Source organism: Lonchura striata, chromosome Z, assembly GCF_050655825.1.
Source record: "Lonchura striata isolate lonStrDom1 chromosome Z, ASM5065582v1, whole genome shotgun sequence".
NCBI lineage: Eukaryota > Metazoa > Chordata > Aves > Passeriformes > Estrildidae > Lonchura > Lonchura striata.
Genome location: NC_140740.1, coordinates 25,758,649 through 25,779,730, shown reverse-complemented (window position 1 = coordinate 25,779,730; position 21,082 = coordinate 25,758,649). Strand labels below are relative to the sequence as shown.

General features: G+C 36.6%; 1 protein-coding gene across 2 annotated transcripts in view; it reads left to right on the top strand.

The window, feature by feature from the left end:
* Positions 1-19,974, top strand: part of UGCG (UDP-glucose ceramide glucosyltransferase) — a 35,845-nt gene extending 15,871 nt beyond the window's left edge. For both annotated transcript variants that reach the window (XM_031507509.3, XM_085567232.1), the window contains exons 2-9: positions 8,546-8,687; positions 12,072-12,174; positions 13,065-13,166; positions 13,548-13,660; positions 15,487-15,665; positions 16,095-16,181; positions 16,621-16,810; positions 17,549-19,974. In XM_031507509.3, coding sequence (XP_031363369.1) covers positions 8,546-8,687; positions 12,072-12,174; positions 13,065-13,166; positions 13,548-13,660; positions 15,487-15,665; positions 16,095-16,181; positions 16,621-16,810; positions 17,549-17,719 — 1,087 coding nt within the window. In that variant the 3' untranslated portion in view covers positions 17,720-19,974. The remainder of the gene's footprint in view (positions 1-8,545; positions 8,688-12,071; positions 12,175-13,064; positions 13,167-13,547; positions 13,661-15,486; positions 15,666-16,094; positions 16,182-16,620; positions 16,811-17,548) is intronic.
* Positions 19,975-21,082: the final 1,108 nt, after the last annotated feature.

Below are 21,082 nucleotides of genomic sequence, written 5' to 3'. Positions count from 1 at the left end.
CTGGCCACTCTGCTGCTGGAACGGGCCAGGATGCCACTGGCCTTCTTGGCCACCGTGAGGACACTGCTGGCTCATGTTCAGCCACTGCCAACCGGCAGTCCCAGGTCCTTTACCTCTGGGCTGATTTCCAGCCGCATTCCTCCAGCCTGCAGCTCTGCACAAGGTTGTTGTGACCCAGGTGCAGGACCTGGTACTTGGCCTTGTTTAACCTCATACAGTTGTCCTTGGCCAAGCAATCCAGGCTGTCCAAATCCCTCTGCGGAGCCCTCCAGCAGATCAACTTGGTGTCATCTGCAAGTTTACTGACAGGGCACTAATCCCCTCATCCTGATCATTGATAGAGATATTAAACAGGACTGGAATCCAGTACTGACCCTTGGGAAACACCACTGCTGACTGGACTCTAATTGGAGTTAAGTGCATTCCCCACCATTCTCTGGACTGGCCATCCAACCAGTTGTTAACCCAGCAAAGAGTGCATTTGTCCAAGACATGGGAAGACCATTTTTTCCAGGAGAATGCTATGGGAGATGGTGTCAGTAGCCTTACTGAGTCAAGGTAGACAAAAACCTTGCCCTTCCCTCATTTCGAGGTGGGTCACCTTGTCACAGAAGGTGATTAAGTTGGTCAAACAGGACCTGCCTTTCCTAAACCTATGCTGATCCCCAGGTTGTCTTGTACATACCATATGACACTCAAGGTGATCTGCATCAGAACCTTCCCCAGCACTGAGGTCAGACTGACAGACTTGTGGTTAGTTCCTTCCAACCCTTCTTGCAGATGGTTGTCATGTGGGGTAGCCTCCAATAAACTGGAGCTTCCCTCATCAGCCAGGACTGCTGATTATTGAAAGAGGCTCGGTGTGCACTTCCGTGAGCTCCCTCAGTAGCCTTGCAGGGATCCCATCTTGCCCCAGACACTTGTATGTGTAAGTGGTGTAGCAGATCCCATTGTCCCAGTTATGGGGTCTTCATTCTGCTCCACTCAGAATGTTGTTCTCTGTTACCTGGAGAACAACTGGTCCCGCTATTAGAAACCAAAACAAAAAGGACAGTATCTGAGCTTTTCTGTATAATTTCTCACTATGTTTCCCTCTGCATCCAGTAAAGGATAGAGGTTCTCCTCAGCTCTCCTCTTGTCACTAATGTGTTTATATATACATTTTTATTGTATTTTATGGCCATAGCAAGATCAAGTTCTAGTTGTGTTTTGGCCCATCTAGTTTTCTCTGTCCGTAACTTAATGACACCAGAGCTACCTGCATTGTCTTTCAAAAGTCATAAACTCTACTTTTTATCCTGAGTTCCAGTCAAAGCTCCTCCTTTAGCCAGGTCGCTCCTCTTTCCTGCATTGTCTTTTGGCACATGGGGATGGCCTGCTGGCTGTGCCTTTAGGATTTCCTTCTTGAATGTGAGGATAGCCTCCCAAGGTACTCTGTTGAACAATCTCCTAAACAGGCCAAAGTCTGCCTGCTGGAAGTCCTAGGTGGCAGCTCTGCTGACTCTTCCTACTTTTCCAAGAGTTAGAAACCCCCATCATTTTGTGATTGCGGAGCTGCAGACAGCCTCCAATCATTCCAGCATCTACCAGTCCTCAGGTCACAAACAAAAAGTCCAGTGGGGGACCCCCTCATGGGCTCACTCAGCTTCCTGGCACCATCAGTATCTTCTATGCACTCCAGGAACCTCCTCGGCTGTTCTTTGCTGTATTATATTCCCAGCAGACATCTGTTAAATTGAAGTCCTCATGAGAAAAAGGGCTAATGATTATGAGAGTTCTCCCAGCTGCTTGTAGAATATTTTATCTGTCTTTTTCCTGGTTGGGGTCTATAACTAGGCCTTTTTGGCCTATTGCCTTGATTACTGCCCATAAACACTTAACCCTATTGTCACCATCATTAAACTCCAGACAGCCAAAACAGTGCCTAACATACTGGCTACCCCACCATCTCTCTTTCCCTGCTTATCCCTTGTGAAGGGTTTATTGCCATCCATTGTAGCACTTGAGTTGTTGCACCGTGCTTCCATGATGATAGTTATGTCATAGTTTTCCAGCTGCACAATGGCTTCTAGCTCCTTCTGTTTGTGGCCTATGTTGCCTTCATTGGTGTAGATACACTTTAGCTGGACAAAAAAGGTGCCTGCCACTGTTTTTTTTTGGAGGTTTTTGACAGTTTTCAAATGCTTCAGTTGTTTCTAGGACATCAATAACTCTCATGTCTTTGCTGCAACATAGATCTTGATTGCCTGCCTCCACTGAGATGGCCAGCTGACAGACCTCACTAGCACATTGTCCCTGAAATACTGACAGGCTGTCCCCAAGCTTATTTCATGCTTATTTCCACCATGCCTGGTATTTATCCCTTCCCCTTTTAAATTAGTTTGAAGCTCCTACAATGAACTGTGATAATATGTATACAAAAATCCTTTCCCCCTCTTTGAGATAGGTATACCCCATCTGTGGTGTCATGTAAACCCAACCTAATTTTAGGGTTTCATGACCAACCATGGGTCAAGAAACCCTAAAATTCTGCTGATGACACCAGTTACAGAGCTAGGTATTCTGCTTGATCTTTGTGTGATGTTTCTTTTCTCATCCTTCTTTGCTTCTGGAAGGATGGAGGAGAAACTATTTGTGTTCTGATCCCATAACCAGTTGCCCAAGGACATTATTCTGTGTACATTATTTTACACATAGAAGTCCTATTTCTGTATAGAAAGCATTCTTGGTTACTTAATTTTAAAAGTATCAGATGATTGTACAAAAAGTCGCTGCTGTGAGGTACTGGAACTTTTTTGTTAGCTATGACTTCTTATGTGGAACTTTATTCTATTACATTATACTGTTACATTAAGGATAGGATTTTATGTCTGCTAATATTGGTCTTGGTGAAACAATGATGCTGTTAACACTTTCATGAATTTAGGGGTTGTCTGTAATACTTTTTGAAATCCTCAAGTCTTCTTCATTTGTATTTAATGTACTGACTACTGTGGTATACTTTTTTTTTGGTACCAGCTTTTGGGAGTGTTTTAATAATATATACATGGTTAAATACATAGTATATTTCATTATATCTATAATATGTGAAGAAGATATGAAGAGCTCATCCTTTTTACCTTTCTGTTACGAAAAGGAGAATAATCTCACATTTTCCTATTCCTGTTTAAGATGAGACCTTATGCCCTGTATTCCATAGAAGACCAACACTCCACAAAGACCTGAGTGAGATGTTTCAGATCACTAAAAACTAAGAAGCAGGAAAAGAAGTCCCTTTTGGAAGTAGTGATCTGCTACCTTATCTTGATGGTCTGTGAAACCACAGTCTTCAAGGATTGTCATGAGTGCTTTCTGCATCTTGTTTTGCCGTCTGGCAATATTTAAGTATCTGTTACAAATTTCCCATCAAGATTTACTTACCTCCCTCCCTTAATCCTCTAAGAGGGTCATTCTTTAGTTAAACTGTCTGCTGAGGGAAGGTTGACATGAGAGAATAAGAATTGTTAAGGTTTTTTCAGCCATGTTTAAAATGTGTATGTCTGAGAGACCCAGCAACTTGTCTACTGTAGCAAGGTTTTTGGTTGTGCTAGGAGAGAGATTGCAAGGGACTTTTTACAAGGTCATGTAGTGATAAGAGAAGGGGGAGTGGCTTCAAACTGGTGGAGTACATAGATTAGATATTGGGAAGACATTCTTTACTGTGAGGGTGGTGAGGCACTGGAACAGCTTGCCCAGAGAAGGTGTGGGTGCCCCATCCCTGAAAATGTTCAAGGCCAGGTTGAGCAGGGCTGTGGGCCACCTAATCTAGTGGAAAGCGTCCCTGCCCATGACAGAGCATTGGAACTGTGTGGCCTCTAAGGTCCTTTACAACACAAGTAATTCTGTGATAATACTCTTCTGCCCTTAATGAGCTGGGGAGAGGAAGTGTTTCCTTGGCTGATTTTTTTTTTTGGTTGCATAATTTGGTACAGATTAGCAAGAACTCCTTCTGAACAGTGGTAACTTGTTGGGATTTTGTTTTTGGAGACTTTTTTCTTTGGAGACTTTTTTGCTGAGAGGAAATCTAGGGTACAGGTGCTTCTGTAGGTTAATTATTATTGTGATAAGCAACCAAGTTAGAGAAGATTTTTCAGGTGTTTTTTTCCATGATGCTGGATAGTACAGATCTTGACATGATCCCCATATGGCTTCTTTTTCTTTTTTCTTTCCTCAGCTGTATAAGCCAGTACCAGACTGTATTAAAAAAAAAAAATTCAGTTTCACTACCTAGGGACTGCACGCTGATTAATTTAATAAATGTGAGTGCCAAAGTGCTTAAATATAACCTGGTTACATTCACACATGTTATCTGAAAGCACTTACAAACATTGCTCTGCCAGCATCTGTTTCAGAGTTCAAAGGTTGTTGGTGGTTTTGACTGCTTTGAAGTAATATCAATGCAAAATAACATATTATCCTACACACAGTATGAACCTTTGAGGGAAGATTGTTTAGCTTTATAATTTTGAACTGTACTTGTTAGTCATGCAGAGTAATGTAGAAATTTAGACCTTTGTGATCACAACATATGTCTGAGAATACTGAACCAGCATTAGCACAAGTTTGCGCTCAAAAACACCAGCTTCATCTTACCTCTTTTTGGAGACTTTGGTAGATATACTGTAGTAGATTCACTTAAAATATACTTGCATCAACATTGTTAATGATCCTTAAATTAATCTCTTCTTTAGACTTCCATGTTACGTGTCAACCTGGATTTCAATACTGTAACTTTTTTAAATGGTTGGCCTGTTTCTCTGTTAGGTTTTCAATTTCTTTCTCAGAATATGTCACTTCGCAAATAGTCCCCAGTGTACAATGATCTGGTTTACTGTTAATTTGGTGTTTGGAACATGGACTCTAACAGCACCAGTTACTTTAGTGTCACAATATCTCAGTGCTTTAAAAAGGGCAAGCTGCCACTTCAGTGCAGTATAATGAACAGCACGTGAACTGAAGTCTTAAGATAGAATGTTAGGGACAGTCTTGCCACTTGCTGTCAAAACTGTATGGTGCTTCAGAGCTGAGTAGATTGCAATAATGCTGCATGTCTTATTTGTGTGTTTTGCAAGGTTTCTCTCTCTTGTGCAGTCTGTAGGCTTTTCTTAATATAATTCAATCACCCTCATAATACTGTGTCAGTATGGTTTGTAATATGTTGCCTTGCAAGAGTGCAGTTTTTCCACTTTATGCTTATTCACCACAGTCCTGCCTCAGAGCTGTCTTCACAACTTAGTACCCTGACACTTCCTTATAGTATTTCCTGTTTGTCATGGTTTTTTTTGCTGTACAAAGCTCTATGCATTGCTACACTTTTTTTTTTCTCCTTTGCATTACTTACTTTTGACCCTCTTGCTCAAAGTTGAATTCTTGACACTCTCCCTTTTTATTAGCACTAAAGACCTTATTTCCTTTTTTGTTTTTGAACATTGCTAGGAAAATTTCTGCCTGGCTGGCATAGCTATCTGAATTACTACTTCTTTTTTCTTTTTTTTTTTTCTCCTTTCTTTTTCTTTTTTTTTTTCCTTTTTTTTTTCCTTTTTTTTTTTTTCCTTTGGTCTGACAATCTCTTGGCAGTTAAATGGTCAGCAATACTATTTCAATTTTCCTTTGAAGAGCCCAGGCCTGAACTCAAAAACAGCACTAGAACATAATCAGATTTGTTCTTTCTGATCAACCCATTGTTTAATTTCTGTAACATGCTTATGCTACCTAGCTGCTAACCTGCCTAAAGGCAAACATGCTGGCTGGGGCTGATGAGGTATCAAATGCCACTGTCCCACTTCAGGGGAAAACAAAGTCTAGAGATCTACTGGAACCTCTTCTCTTACTGGAGCTTCTTCATAGTTCAGTAATTTTACTTGGTGAAGATGAGAATTTATATCATTAGATACACATTGCAAGAAAATTATCTTTCAATCTTCATGGTATAGAATTGCAGTATGGGGTACATATGTTAATTTGCAGATTTTATGTTTCTGCAGAAACTTGTCCTTCAGTTACTTGTGTATTTGTATTTTCTTCATCCAAATTCGATTGTATATTGGCCCATTGTTACAATGTGGTTTACCACAGAAAGCCAAAGGAAACAAAGCCTCTGTGAATAAAAGAGATTGGACCCAGAGAGTTCCAAAATATTCTTGAGAAATGTGATTAAAACAAAAGGAGGCTAGATGTTGGTGCCAAAAAATTGATGTATTTTATTTAATAGTAAAAGAGGCAAAGAGAAAGGAAGAGGAAAGAAAGAAATAGAAAAAGAGGTGTGCATGGGGTGTGAGGGGACAGGGGGAGAGTGACAGGGGTTAGGTGGAAGCATGTCACCCATCCAAGGGTCCCAATGACATCTCCTTGCTCCTCTCCATCTGATCCTGGTGGTGAGCCCCCATGGCCACCACCACAGGCCCAAGAGTTCAGAATTCTGTGTGTTAATCCACGCTTTGGGCAGGTGGGAGCGCCCAGGTGCCTCCCTTGCAGAGAGCCAGTTTGCCAGCATCCCTTGCGCCCCTGAGGGTCTGTTGCATCACCTGCAGTGCTCTGGTGCAGTGTCTGCGGACCCCTTTGGGGACGCCTTTGGTGGGCCACGACACCCCCTCTGCTGGGGACAAGGTTTTCTCAGGCTGAAGGGGCCGAACTCTCCTGCCTCTCACCAGAAGCTTTCCAGCACACACCCAAAACCTCTCCTGCCCTGCCTTTGGGGTGAGGGTCTGTGCAGGCTTGGCAGCTGACAGCCCGGGGGCTGTGGTCTCTGCTCCAAAGGGGTTAGGCTTGATTCCTGTGTGAATGTATTCTCTACCAAGTCCTGAGTTTGTTTATTGCGTCTTGCCTCCATCAGTGAGCAGTTCAGGGCTTCATTCAGAAGGTCTGTTTGGGGTGTGCTGATGTTCTCTGCAACTTTTGTAACACAGTTTTATTGTGTAAGCAGAAGTCCTTCAAGGTGTCTAAACCATAAACTATAACATTCCATTTCCAATACCCATCAGCCTTTCAGAATTCAATTTTGTATTCATTTACACAGGAGTGTAGGATTAAACATTCATTTTAGTGAGTTGTGACGTTATTGCCAACACATTTTATGTATTACTTTTGGCAGTTAAGGACATGGTTTAGTTGTGGAGTTGGTGGTGGTGGGTTAAAAGTGTGATTTGATGATCTTAAATGACTTTTTCAAGACCTAAACAATTCAGATTCATTGCTGAAATACCAGAAAGTGTTTGAAATTGTGTGTAAAAGTTTATCTATGGTTCTGACCCTGCCTTGTGTCAGGTTTTTTATACTACAGTTAATTGTTCTTTAATCTTTTCTTAAAGTTGTTAACAAATTGATCAGTAGGATCAACTATTTCCACTGTGCTTTCAGTTTGCTCTAAATTTTGCATAACTTGATGCAGAAAAAAGCACCTGAGACTTTTACTTTTTTGCCTTATTTATAGTAAATTTATTTTATGATTATTTTGTTATAATACTATGTTATAAATGACAATATAATACTGGCTTTTGCATTTATGTGTTAGCTTTTGCATGCTATTATTAATCACAGGTATTTGCGTATGGTACGATATATACCTACTTTTAACTGCTTTTGATATAGTATAATCTCTCAGTTTATGTAGGCGCTATATAGCTTCTATAAACAGTAATGTTATATATATATATATATATATATATATATATATATATATGTTATATTTTAGACCATAACCTAATAGAAAGTGTGGGATGCTAAAATGCTTTTTCATGTAACTGACTCAGAGAAGGGTGTAAAATAATTAATTTCCCACATTCAGGGACTATCTTATCTGAAAGACAAGGTAATCGTGGCAAAAAACAGAATACTGAGAAAAGAACAATTTATTGACCCTGGTTATCAGGGAATAAAACCACAAGAAGAAATAAAATATACTGATCTAATCAAAAGGATGGCATGCAGACAAGTCAAAGGTTAAAAACCAGGCAGGAAAATCCCTGAAACATCTAAAATCACAAGAATGTTTGAATAATGAATGAAATTCATGAATGTGTATGTACCTCTGTAATATAACAGTATAACTGGTGTGTTTTGTGCTCGATATTTGTCCTTTTCTTTAATCCCATATTAGACTTAAAAAATTCTCAAGTATGAACTTTATTTTTCACATACTATGTATTTTAATGGTGTGGAGGAAGGCAGAAAAAGCTCTGGTGCAGTTCCAAAAAAGGTCATATTCCTGTTGCTCAAAATGCATTGTGTGAAATTCATTAATACAAAATATCTATTAAATTAAATAAAGCTGAATGTAAACTACATGCTATGCTAAGGTTTTTTTTTTTGGCATTGCCTTTGACATTAGCTGTTGGTATCAACTTTGACATCAGCTATTGGATAGAAAAATAGCTGTTTCTTCAACAGTTAGATTTAATCCTTTTTGCAGCAATTTTAACTCCAAAGCTTTCTTAGTTCTGACTGTATTTCGATTGGCTGTCTCTAGCATATTTTCTAAAGTGGTGTTATATGCTATTTCTCATTACAGACGCCTCCACCTCAATAAGAAAGCCACAGACAAACAGCCATATAGCAAGCTTCCTGGTGTTTCACTTCTAAAGCCGTTAAAAGGCGTGGATCCTAACCTGATCAACAACCTAGAAACCTTCTTTGAGCTGGATTATCCTAAAGTATGTATATTATTTAGTGTAGTTTTTTTCCTTCTATGCCTCAAAAAGTCACATGACAGTCTTGGGAGCTGTGCTGCTTGATGGTCTTGGATTGTTCTTCCTTCTGCAGAAAATGTATAATTACATATTTTACATGTTGCAAACAAAACTTTTCCTTTTTAAAAAGCTGTCTTTCGAGGAACATGTCCAACCAAGGCTTAGGAGTGAAACATACTCTGCACTCCACTAAGATTTGCTTAATTCAATATGTGTATATTGTGGTGTTTATAGATTTAAGTGTTTCATACTGCTGTAAGAGAGTACTTGAGAGGCAAGAAATTCTCAATTGACTACTTTTCTGTAAGAGATCCTCCAGTGGAGAACACTTTAACTGATAGCCTGAAACATTTTGGTGGTTCTTACTGGTGGCTTATCTAATGAAGAGTTGCTCAGTGATGAGATAGTGTACCTCACCAGTTGGTAGGTAAGGTAGTCTCTAAGCCGTGTGTTAGTGCTGGGAAGCAAATAGTTCATAAAAATCTCACATTTGATATTCAGCAGTATTTGAATTTGTAATACAAGTGATAAGCAATGCAATTGATAATTGTCAGATGCCCTCCTTGCTCTAAAGAGCTTAAAAAAAGTCTGTAAATGTTTGCTGTATCATTCAGTATTTGAGGTATGCTCCTGTGGATGGGAAAAATAACATTTTTTACTGAATTTCTATCTGCTAAATTCTGAAATTTGAAATTCAGCTTTAGTATAAAACTCCTCTTTTCTCAGTTCTTCTCAAAACTACACCTGACACTGCTTCTCCCATTATTAAAGGTCAAAGGTTTGTGTAAGCTGTGTAATAAGTTTGGGTTGCGTATGCTGAGAGCCTTAAACTGACATCTGAGTAGGCAGGGTAAAACAAAAATCCTGAGCACTTGGAACTAATCAGAAATTGGAAATTTTTTCTGTAATGAAACTTTAATGAAGCTTTGGGCCTTCTGAAAAGCTTCAGACATGAACACAGGAATTTTTTCAACTCAACAAAGTGCAATAGTGTGGCCAAGCACATTTTAAAGCATACTTGAGGTAAGCTGCATATGCCAATATTGCAAACAGTGCAAAGAATCTAAAGCAGTATCATAAGCTGTTATAGGACCTATAATGAGCATTATGCAGCTGAAACATTTGGCTACAAATAAAACTTGTTTAATAATTTAAGAAATATTATATTGGATCTTGTTTTACAAGAAGTGGTCTTGGTCCTTAGTTCTGGAAACATATGGATAATAATCTTAAAATGTTGCTACTCCACACAAATCAGAGTTTCAGATAATAGTAGATAATAGTATTTTTTCCAAGGCGAGTGAAAATGCATGTGTGAATGCTTCAGTTTATTGCAGTACAGATTAGACAGTATGAGCAAGGTCCCCAAACTATCTGAAAAAATCTTTGTAGTTACTGTGCAGACCTATTTTAAGAGCTTGACCAAAAAATTAGAACAACAGTATTGCCTGGTAATCAAAGTTCAGCTGTGCAGTGGAAAATTACTGTGAAAGATTAATCTGAAACTTTTTCGAGTGAAGCTGAATTCAACCTGCACTGATAATGATTCTCTTCTGTGATGCTCCATGTGTGAAATACTCTTCTCTTGGATAGAAACCAGTTATGCCATCTAAAAACTGCAGAACTGCAGAACACATAATATTTTTATCAGTGAAGAGTTCTCACCTACTGTACATATTGTAATTTTGCAAAGGTTTCTCTAATCATGTTAAATTCAGATTAACCTGATGGTGTTGTTTGTGTAGCTAAGCATTTTTTTATTTTGCTACTTCGTACAAAAGCCATTTGTTTTGAAGTTTTCTCTTTTCAATTATTGGAGTCTGAAATATCTGCTTTACTTCTGGTTGAATTTCTTGGAGAATACAGATATGAAAGGGTCATTGCTGCTGTGGGATGAAGATTGGTTATATAATGACTTGGAAATAGTTTCATTTTACAAATTTAATGTGCAGTAAAAAGCTAATTTATTAAGTTATTTTTTTCTGTGGCATTCATGCTGATTCTCATTCAAGATTCTCATTCAAGATTCCGTTGTGATGAGAGAACCTGTCTGCTTAATGAGACAACTTTTTAAAATCCATTCTCCATGCTGTAAGATCAAACACTGTGTGCTCCTTAGCCAGATTGACTTTAAGTTTGCATTCTGAGAGGTAGAGATATTTGTCTGATAGTTTGTTGTGCTAGGACAAATCTTAACTCCCATTTAAATTATTTTAAATTTCCTCAATATTCTGAATGGAGTTAGAGTAGTTCAGGCTTTTGTGTATAAAAATACTATTCTTTATTGGAAGCATATATATATATATATATATATATATATATATATATTTAACTTAATATCTGCTGTTGTATGTAATACCCCTTACTGAACAAGAACATTAGACATTTTTGCCATAGAGCCAATCAGCAGCTTTCAAAATACAGATAGTTTTTGCTTAAGTAGTTTAGTGAAAATAAAATTTAATGAGATGATAACTTTGGACTGTAAAAATGGTTTCTGGGTATCTTGATCAGAAATCTGTATTTTCTGTATTTTAGTTGTTGTATTGGAGCTTTAATAGCTGTAATTTTAACAGGGTAAGAAAAAAAATTGTAAGAAGTATTTAACAAATTTGCTGTTACTGCAAAAGCAGAAATACCTTTATCAGAGCTGCCTCAGTGTTGAGTGATTCATATTTCTTCACCCACTATCACTAAATTGTGTAAGCATATAGCAGCTACAGTTTTCCCTTACCACTGTTATTTCAACCATTACTCTATTAAAAAGAAAAGACAGATATGTTACATACACATATTCCTGAGCTTTGGTGTACAAATAAGTGTACATACATACATACATACAATGGTCTCTGTGGGTTGTCTTCCAACTCTGTCCTGCATATGCATCTATGAAGTAAAGGGATGGAAGATGTAGTTCAGAGGTATGCAGTCATAGTTTATTATAACCTCATTCTTTCATATTTCAGGTGCTGTCATTTCATTGAATATAATATTGGATTTAAGATTCATATGTGAGCAAAAATGGAAGTGGAGACAAAAATTTTACCTTGTACACCAGAACATCTTACTTCATGACTAAAAGAAACCATTCAGTAACAGCAGAAGTAATGTTCATCAGTAAAAGTGTTCATTGAGACACAGCCTTAGTTCTTTTTTTACAAGTACTTGGCTGTGCATTAAAAAACTAGACTCATTTAGCTGTAAAACAACCCCTTTGTTTTTAGTTCTACAATAGCACTCTTTTTTTTTAGCTTACTACACTGTTAAGCTTTATTTCATAGACAGTATGGATATTAGCTGTATGTATGTAAATATATATGTGAGTGTATACATTTTTGTTTTTACTAGTATGAAGTACTACTCTGTGTACAAGATCATGATGATCCAGCTATTGATGTGTGCAAAAAGCTCCTTGGCAAATACCCAAATGTTGATGCTAGACTGTTTATAGGTAAGCAGTGCAACTTGAAGGTGGGACTCTGACTTGTAAAATGATAGGTCTTCAATTCCATATAGAGTACTCCATATAAATAAATAAACAAATAGTTGTCTTGGTTCAGCCCATGTTGCTTTGATAGCTTAATCACCAGTCTGTGGTAAAAAGTAAGTTTGTAATCAATCTGTGACATCAGTCCAAGAAAACTGTAGGAGGAATGGTTTGGATAACGCCTGCAATTTTTCCTCCTAATTTTAAAACAACAGTTTAAATGCTGTCTTTGCAAAGAACTAAATATGCCAGAAGGGGCCCACAGTTGGGGCTATATTTGAGCTTGAGGTCCTACAACAATCTTTTTTCATCTGCTTAGGCTGTATGGCTCTTTCATCACTTTATATTTGAGTAAGCAGAGGAAAGGCGTATTAGAACAAGGTAGTAAAATGTAATTGTTTTTTTTTCCCCTGATATTAAAAAATATTGACCATGACTGTCAGCTGGATGTAAAGGAGTGTGTCTCACTTTGTTCTGCTCCTTTTTTATTTTTCTGCTGAAATTACTGTAGAATATAATCTTCATAATCATAGTCTCAAAGAATAAGAGATGAATAATGTTTACCTTACAAGAATGTAGGAATAAGCTTTATAGTTATACTGCTCCTTTAATTACATTAATCTTGCTACTCTGCCATTTTAAAGAAGCATTTGAATATTTTTTCTTTTATCTTTCCAATTACAAAATATTGAAGTGAAGGTATAATATAAATATTTTGTATAAAAATGGACTTTAAGAATTGGTGGGTAAACATTTACTCTTCTTCAGCTCATATATTTAAATATTTTGAGTATTGAATCTGAATTCCAAAAACTCTTCATACATTAATTTTGTATGATGTTTGTATTTTTTAGGTGGCAAGAAGGTTGGCATCAACCCCAAGATTAATAACTTAATGCCTGGCTATGAAGTTGCCAAATACGATCTCATATGGATTTGTGATAGTGGAATCAGAGGTAAATGTGTATGTGCTAACTGTTAAACTGTGCTTATTCACTGTAAGCAAGCAGTTTTTTGAGACTATTTTAAATGAGAATATAAGCAGAAATTAAAGTTAAAAGTCTGAAAAAATGTTTTCATGGAATAAAAGATTAGCCTCTAGTTAAAGGAGAAAATACCTTTAAAAATATTATTCAGACTGTTTCCATTTTATTTGTTGTTGATCTTGATAAGTGTTAATCACTAATACTGTTTTTCTGAAACATTTTTATAAGATAACATATGTAAAGCGTATGTGCTCTTGACACTGGAAATAAAATGAGAATTAGTGTCTTGCTGCAGTAGTCTGCTAATGACAGAATTGCTTCTTCAAGTGTCGTTTTTCATTTGTCACTTAGTAACACCAGACACACTGACAGATATGGCAAATCAAATGACTGAAAAAGTGGGCTTGGTCCATGGGCTTCCCTATGTTGCAGACAGACAGGGTTTTGCTGCTACCCTTGAGCAGGTGAGTGCAGTGTTGCGGTGGGGGAATCTTGTTTTATTCTTTTTTGTTTGCAAAACCTTGCTGAGTGAAAGCTGTACTGTGCCTCTTGTACTTCATGTGTGAGGAAATATTTTTAGCTGCAGTCACACTTCTAACTCAGGGTAACTAGGATAACTTCTAAGTGCTCCAAAATTCCTATGTGGTGCTCTGTCTGTTGATTCAATATTTAAGTTTACAATATGAGCAGTAAAGATTAAAAGATACACATTTTGGAGTTTAAAATTATTCAAAAGCTGAAGATTTGAACTGATAAATGCTTTCTAGTGTTTAGTCAGAAAGGACTAATTAATTCTATTGTGATATCTGAAAAAGCACACAAAAATGGCCATGATAAGTCTAAGCTAAGTCTAGCTTATGCAGTATCTTACTTCCAGGAGGATCTACAAGCAGAACCTTTAAGAAAAGTAGAACAAAAGGGAGGCTAATATCCCATTTTCCTGTAGTACTGCCTCAGTGTTCTGTAATTTTCAGCTGAGAGACTACCTGAGCAGGAATCAGGCTCATATATTTACCAATCCTTAATATAATAGTATTTTAGTAAGAACAGATTTATTAAATGAGCCTTTTTTTTTTTTTTGGGTACGTATAAATTTTTAACACTTTTAATTTTGTATACCAGGAAGTTGCACAGATCTGTTTGTTACAGGATCTGTATCTTGTTTACTCTGACTCTTGTTCTGTAGTGCTATTTCACATCTCTTATTCTGTCCTATTCTCCCCTCTCCTCTTTCTCAGTAAGTTCTCTGTGGTAGAATGAAGAGGTTCAGTATTCTTTTTTGTTCCTTGTGTCTCAAGGCATGTGAGGTAATAAATTTTTATTTGGAGTTGGCATGTTTAAGACATTTTGGCCCCAAAGCTAAATGATAGGAATGAAAGACAGAAATGTGAGAGATGAAAGTGTGGTGAAATTCAGTACTCCATCATTGCTCTAAATGAGAGATGTTTTTGTGCTGATTTTTTTCCTCCCTTTTTTCCTTTTTTTTTTTTTTTTTTAATGATGCAAAGTCTGAATTTTCTCTTGCAAGAGAAAAGCAGAGACCTATAGCACAAATTCTTCCTAAAGCAAGAATTACAACTTCTGCTCTGGTGTTCTTGGAAGAGCTTTTTGCCTGCTGATCCAGTGTACTGCAAGATGAGCATGCCTTTTCATAAATGAGTTACTGTACTAGTGTGAGGGCAGTCTACACTAAATAATAGTGAGAGGCACTAGCACTCATTTCCTCTATTGTTTTGTAGGTCACTCCTACTGAATCTTGTAAAAAGGTTTGCTCACAGTCTGAGGGTTTTTTTCACTGTTTTTTTGGTTTTTTTTTTTTTTGCAAGCATGCTAAGTAAACACCGATGCTTCTGTAGAATCATATATTAAGTTTCTAAGAACATGTATGCAGGAATGCAGTTAATTTTCACAAGAGGAAGGAGAGAACATGTTTGTCAGTTATCACCACATAATATATTAATTTTAGTGATTAATCTGTTACTTAACGAATTTTTAATACATGTATTTCCCTGAGAAAAACCTCAGTAAATTAGAAATTAAGTACAAAATGAAGTGCAGTAGTTCAATATGTGGATTTAAAACCTGTTTATAGATTTGCAAAAATATGACCAATACATTTCTCAGATCTGGTGATACACTAGTTTTTTTTAAAATGGTACTAACGGTCTTTCCAAATACACCATCATAATTGACCACACCTAGTATTTTTTACCCTGCATATGTTTCCAGAGGAAAAGTTGTCAGTGTAGTACTTACATAGAGTTTTAAATGCCTTTTGTTCTTTTGACAGGTCTATTTTGGAACCTCACATCCAAGGTCATATATTTCAGCCAACTTAACTGGCTTTAAGTGTGTAACAGGAATGTCATGCTTAATGAGGAAGGATGTCTTGGACCAAGCTGGAGGACTGATAGCTTTTGCACAGTATATTGCTGAAGATTACTTTATGGCCAAAGCTATAGCTGACCGGTAAGACGATAAGACGACTCTGAAGTAAGCTTATTGCTTTGGGTGTAGTTTAACTCTTCCTTTTTCTTCTCTTTTTGGGTTTTTTTACATGGCACATACTGTAAGTATAGGTGTTCATGTCAGCTTCACATATATATAGCAAATACGTTAATGACATGTGCTTTGTCCTATCAGTATAAAGCTTTTAGAAATAATTAAGCCATGTCATTGTCAATTCCTTTAGAGAAAAGTTTTAGAACTTGGCTTTAAATATTTGTTTTTTTCCAAAGAAGAGTCTTCTTAAATTATTTTTTTTTGCCTGCATTCATTGTAATAATAGGACACATATGTCAAAGAAACTTCCCAAGCCTAATAAAATTCTTGAGTTTATCTAGTTGGTTTTTGTATCTCTTATTTGCACATTTTTATTATAACAAATTCCTTTTACAGGGGCTGGAAATTTGCAATGGCCACACAAGTTGCAATGCAAAACTCTGGTTCATATTCTATTTCTCAGTTTCAGTCCAGGATGATCAGGTAAGATTTTGATCTTTGCTTCCTCTCCCACACATCCCTACCCCCTTCTTCTGATGGGGATGGCCTGATAATTAGAGGGAATCAATCAAGGTAGTTTGATCTAATGCCCAGTGTGCTAAAGTTCATTGCACAGCTTGATGCATGCTTCTTTGTTAGTGCTGGGAGAGAGGCACTGACTTTCCACAGAAGAATGACCGTTACAAGTATTAAAAAAATTAACACACCCCTGCCCTTAGACCCTTTTAAATGCTATCCATAGCATCTTTGAAAGGGAGGTGTTTTGCAGTATTTTATTTGGAGGTGTTGATTAAATGAAATTAGCATTTAGAAAATACCATGATGGCTCATTTGGTGAGGCATGGGAGGAGGAGGTGATGAATAATGCAAAGTAAAAACTTTGCATTATTCTCATTTAAACTGATTTGTTTTTCTTTTCTAGGTGGGCCAAACTACGAATTAACATGTTGCCTGCCACAATAATTTGTGAGCCAATCTCAGAGTGCTTTGTTGCCAGTCTAGTTATTGGATGGGCAGCTCATCATGTGTTTAGATGGGATATAATGGTATTTTTCATGTGTCACTGCTTGGCATGGTTTATATTTGACTACATTCAACTAAAAGGTGTTCAGGTATGTAATTTTATTTTCCAGGAGGTTACTAAAATTACTTATTGCCATTGATTTCAGCAAAAAGCTAAGCTTGATTAAGAGCATAAATAATTCTGTTAACATGCAGGAAATAACAGACACAATCCTGTTACTTCTCTGTCTTCCAGCTTCAGTTACAGTATCATAAAAAGGAATAAGTAGTTTTGGTTGTAATTTACAAAATTCCACACTTGCCTCTGACTAGGCTCTGAAAGTTTGTCTGTTCCGTTAATTAATATTAGTTTTTAAAGTCTGCTCTACTTGGGCATATGCAGAAATTTTAAGTTCTTTTGACAGTACAAGAGCAGAAGCTTTGTAGGATTTCATTTTGCATTGGGGATTATTATTTTATTTTAGTTGTCACTTTGTTTTACATTTGTTGAGGTGTCTGTGTACACATACATATATTTTTCACTTCATTTTTTAAAATAATGGGCAAGGAGAACAGCTGTAACCTACTTCCAAGGCCTCATAAAACTTTTAATGTAGAAAAGTGCCACAGATGTGAACAGCATTTGTTTTTCTAATGTTGTAGAATATATTTAATATGGGTAATTGTATCTTGAACAAGTAAATATTGTTGGGTTTTAATGAAGGATGCTATTGATATGTAAATACGCCTAGTAAGCTTTTAAAACAGTTTTAAAAGGTTTTAAATTACTTTTAAATGTCTCTTGAATTATCAGTATGATTAAATACCTTGCTTTTTATTATTTCTAGGGTGGTGCTCTGTGTTTTTCAAAACTTGATTATGCAGTTGCTTGGTTCATCAGAGAATCCATGACAATTTATATTTTCCTATCTGCTTTGTGGGATCCCACTATTAGCTGGAGGACAGGCCGCTACCGATTACGTTGTGGAGGCACTGCAGAAGAAATTATTGATGTATAGCCACACATTTATAGCTGTGAATGTGAAAAAGTGAAGGGGGAAAGAAAAGTATTCTAAGTTGTTTATATACTTCCAAGAAAATCTACCTTCAGTAGTTTTATTACTTGTATGTTTGGTATCTGTTCTATTTTTGCATGGCACTTGCATCTGTGAAAATCCATCTGTAGTCTTGGCCAAATGGTACCTTCCTCCTATGTACAAATAAAAATAGGGAGAATTGATCCTGATATCTGCTTTCTATTTAAATGCTCTGCAGTAGACTTTTTTTTTAAAAAAATATCCTCTGGGATATGAACAGCTTCTTACTCCTTGGTGTGCTAGGCTAATGAATCTAGGGTTCACATAACTGTTTTCCAGCTGGATTGCACAAGGCTGTACCTAGTAAAATCACAGAGGTACAGCTGATTTTTGTTTTATCCCACTGAATTGTGATAGTAATGGAACCTTGGGAGAGAAGCTCTGAAATGTTTTATGCCTACCTCTTGTAGTTGCTGCAGAACAGTATGAATAGAAAGACTAAACTGCTTTGCAAAAACAAACTGAAGTAAACCTATAGTCTTGTGTTTATATGTAAATAGGGAATATTATAATCCTTGCAGTAACCAAAAGTGGACTGAGTTTGATAAGAATGAGTTGGAAGGATTTACTGGTCAGGCATATATTATGGGCATCTTTTGGCCAAGTCTGATCTGGTTCTGTCTCTTGAACCTCGTTAAGCACTGTGCTGTAACTAGCCAAGGTGATCCCCTCAGTACTTCCATCCTTTTTTAAGGGGTGTTTGTTTTTCCCTGTGAATGAATGCTTTCATGGTGGGGGGTGGGGGGTGTTAGGCGTGTGTGTGGGACATAGTAGGGAGCAGAAATACATTTCAGAAACATTTCACACATGAGCTATTTTCTTACACAATGTCTTAAGAATGTAATTTCATGATGCAGGTATTTAATATCTTTGTAAAGTGAACATACCTATACTACTCATAATTAAGTATTCAATTGCAGTAGATATTGTGAATATATTAAAGGGCCAGGTGAGTTTGCTGTTACTGATTAAAACTGTAGTCTTAATTTAGATATCAAACTAAGTTTACTCTTGGCTGTTTGCCTGTTAGTGTAGCCTTTAAATTGGACTTCTGTATTCCAGTGGTATGACTAAAAGGACTAGATTATAATGCATGCCATGGTTTTTCTCTCTGTTCCCTGTAACTTGGTTTTCAACCTCATTGTAAAATTTCCTAATTTGTGGTAAACTGGACTTGTTTTCTTTGAACACTTTAATGAAAAAAAAAAACTTAGAAAGCCAGAGAAGACTGTTGCATAAGCCTTTTGTTTTCATAATTGCATTTATGCTGCTTTACTTTTCTTCATATGGAATAGCATATTGTCACCATGAACGCGACCTGCTAATTACAAGGTTATGTCAACAAAGCAGCTTTAAAAATTGGATGATGATGTGTAGCATATTAGCAATAATGATATGTATTTATAAAAATGGACTTTTTACCTTACTGAGCCAATCTCTTACCCATCATATGCTACACAAGTGTAATGTGTAGGTATTTGTTGTAAAAGATACTCTGGGCCAAGATGCTTCATCCACCTTAATATCTCTTTTGCCTTATGGTAACATGGAACTTTTTTTAATGGGCATTTCTGTATGAACAAAGGCTTGTGATGCATGCTTCATTCTTTCCATGTGAATCAGGAAGAAGCACTTTTCCTGAGGAAAGCTTTACACTGAAACCTAGTCTAGTTGTGACCCACAAAAGCATTCTTTTTTAAATACTCTTTTCAACATAGTTGAACTTTACTGACAATTTTTATATCTTCATTTGTTTCATGAAGTTTCTTGCCATTCATTGCACTACTGAAGTGAAGCTTAGGTTGCTACTTAGCTTTATGCTGATTTCTATGCAGGCAATGGAACAGAACCAAAAAAAAAGGCTGAACAGACTTCCGTTTAAAAACTAGGTGGGGATAATTGTTTAACAGGTGCTTTGGTGTTAGTAGAGCCATCTTTGGCTGTGAAAAATAAAGCTTCACTTAAGCAAATGATTTCATTTGGGTATTGTTTGGTTGATGATGAAATGGAGACCAACAGTGTCAAATGTTATAGACAATGCTGCAACAGAACTTTTAAAAGTTATAAACAGCTTATGTAAAAGTTATGTTGATTTACAGCTGTGTAGAATACACCTTGTTTATTTAAAATAATTGTATTGTTTTTTTCCTTTATTTAAAAATAAATTTTGAATACAATCTCTTTGGAGTACTTTTTTCTTTTATTCAATGATGCTGTAATGTGACAGATATAAGTGTTTATGGCAGTTTTGTTAGATTATATTTCTAATTAATCCTCACAGCAGTAAAGGCATGTGCCTTTGAAGTTTTTTTACAACTACACCATCTATTTTGGATTTTATATTTGACTGAAATTAACTGAAATGTGCTAAACTGATTTTGCGTTATTCTTTATTTTTTAGAATAACTTTAGTGTACAAAAATTTTACAAGTGAACAGCATAGTTCTGTACCTATTGTAACTAGCCTGGATTCAGATTTTAGAGGTGATACCTTTTGCCACAAAACATGTTGACACTGAGAAATAATGTTGATCCTTTGCTTTCAGGTACACTAACTCAAAAGCACTCTGAACTTGCTCTGCCATCTAAATTTTTTTTTTTTTTGTCACTTCCCTACCATTTATGAAGATCATGTGAAACTTAGTAAGAGACTGTGTTTATGAAAGGGTTGTTGGAATCCTGCATACATGGCATGAACAAAAACAACTCAAAAACTATTTATAGAAACTTAAATATTCTTGACTGTATTTTGTGCTCAGTATATTTGCAGCCACACCACAATGTTTAAATCCTCTTTCTTCAGTCCTTTTATTATTTTCCTGCCTACTGTTAAAATAATATTGTCATTTTTTTCTGCCATTTCAATTGAAGTCTTTTTCCCTTGAATTCCTTTTGCCACTCTCCTGTTTCCTGCTGAGTGCTGGCTACCTACATTTCTTCTCAAGTCTGTTCTGACAGCTGGAAAAGCTTGTCTCTAACCACCTGTTTTCACAAATCACTTCTGGAAGCTGTTTCATTCATGTTAAAAGCTTTTAAGGCTCACAGCTAATTTCTCATCATCTGATTTTAGGGTGGGTTTGAGCTCCAGCTGTTCTTGGATTCAACTGGTTCCCCAACAGCACTGATACTGATGATGGCTATTGAGGCTCAGGAAAACTAAAATTTAATATAGCAATAGATATATTTTATTGATAGTGTTTTAATAGTTACACAAAGTGTCTATGCTTGCATAAATAACACTTGGAAGAGAAAATGGCACTGTATAGAATAGCAATAATTTCAAAT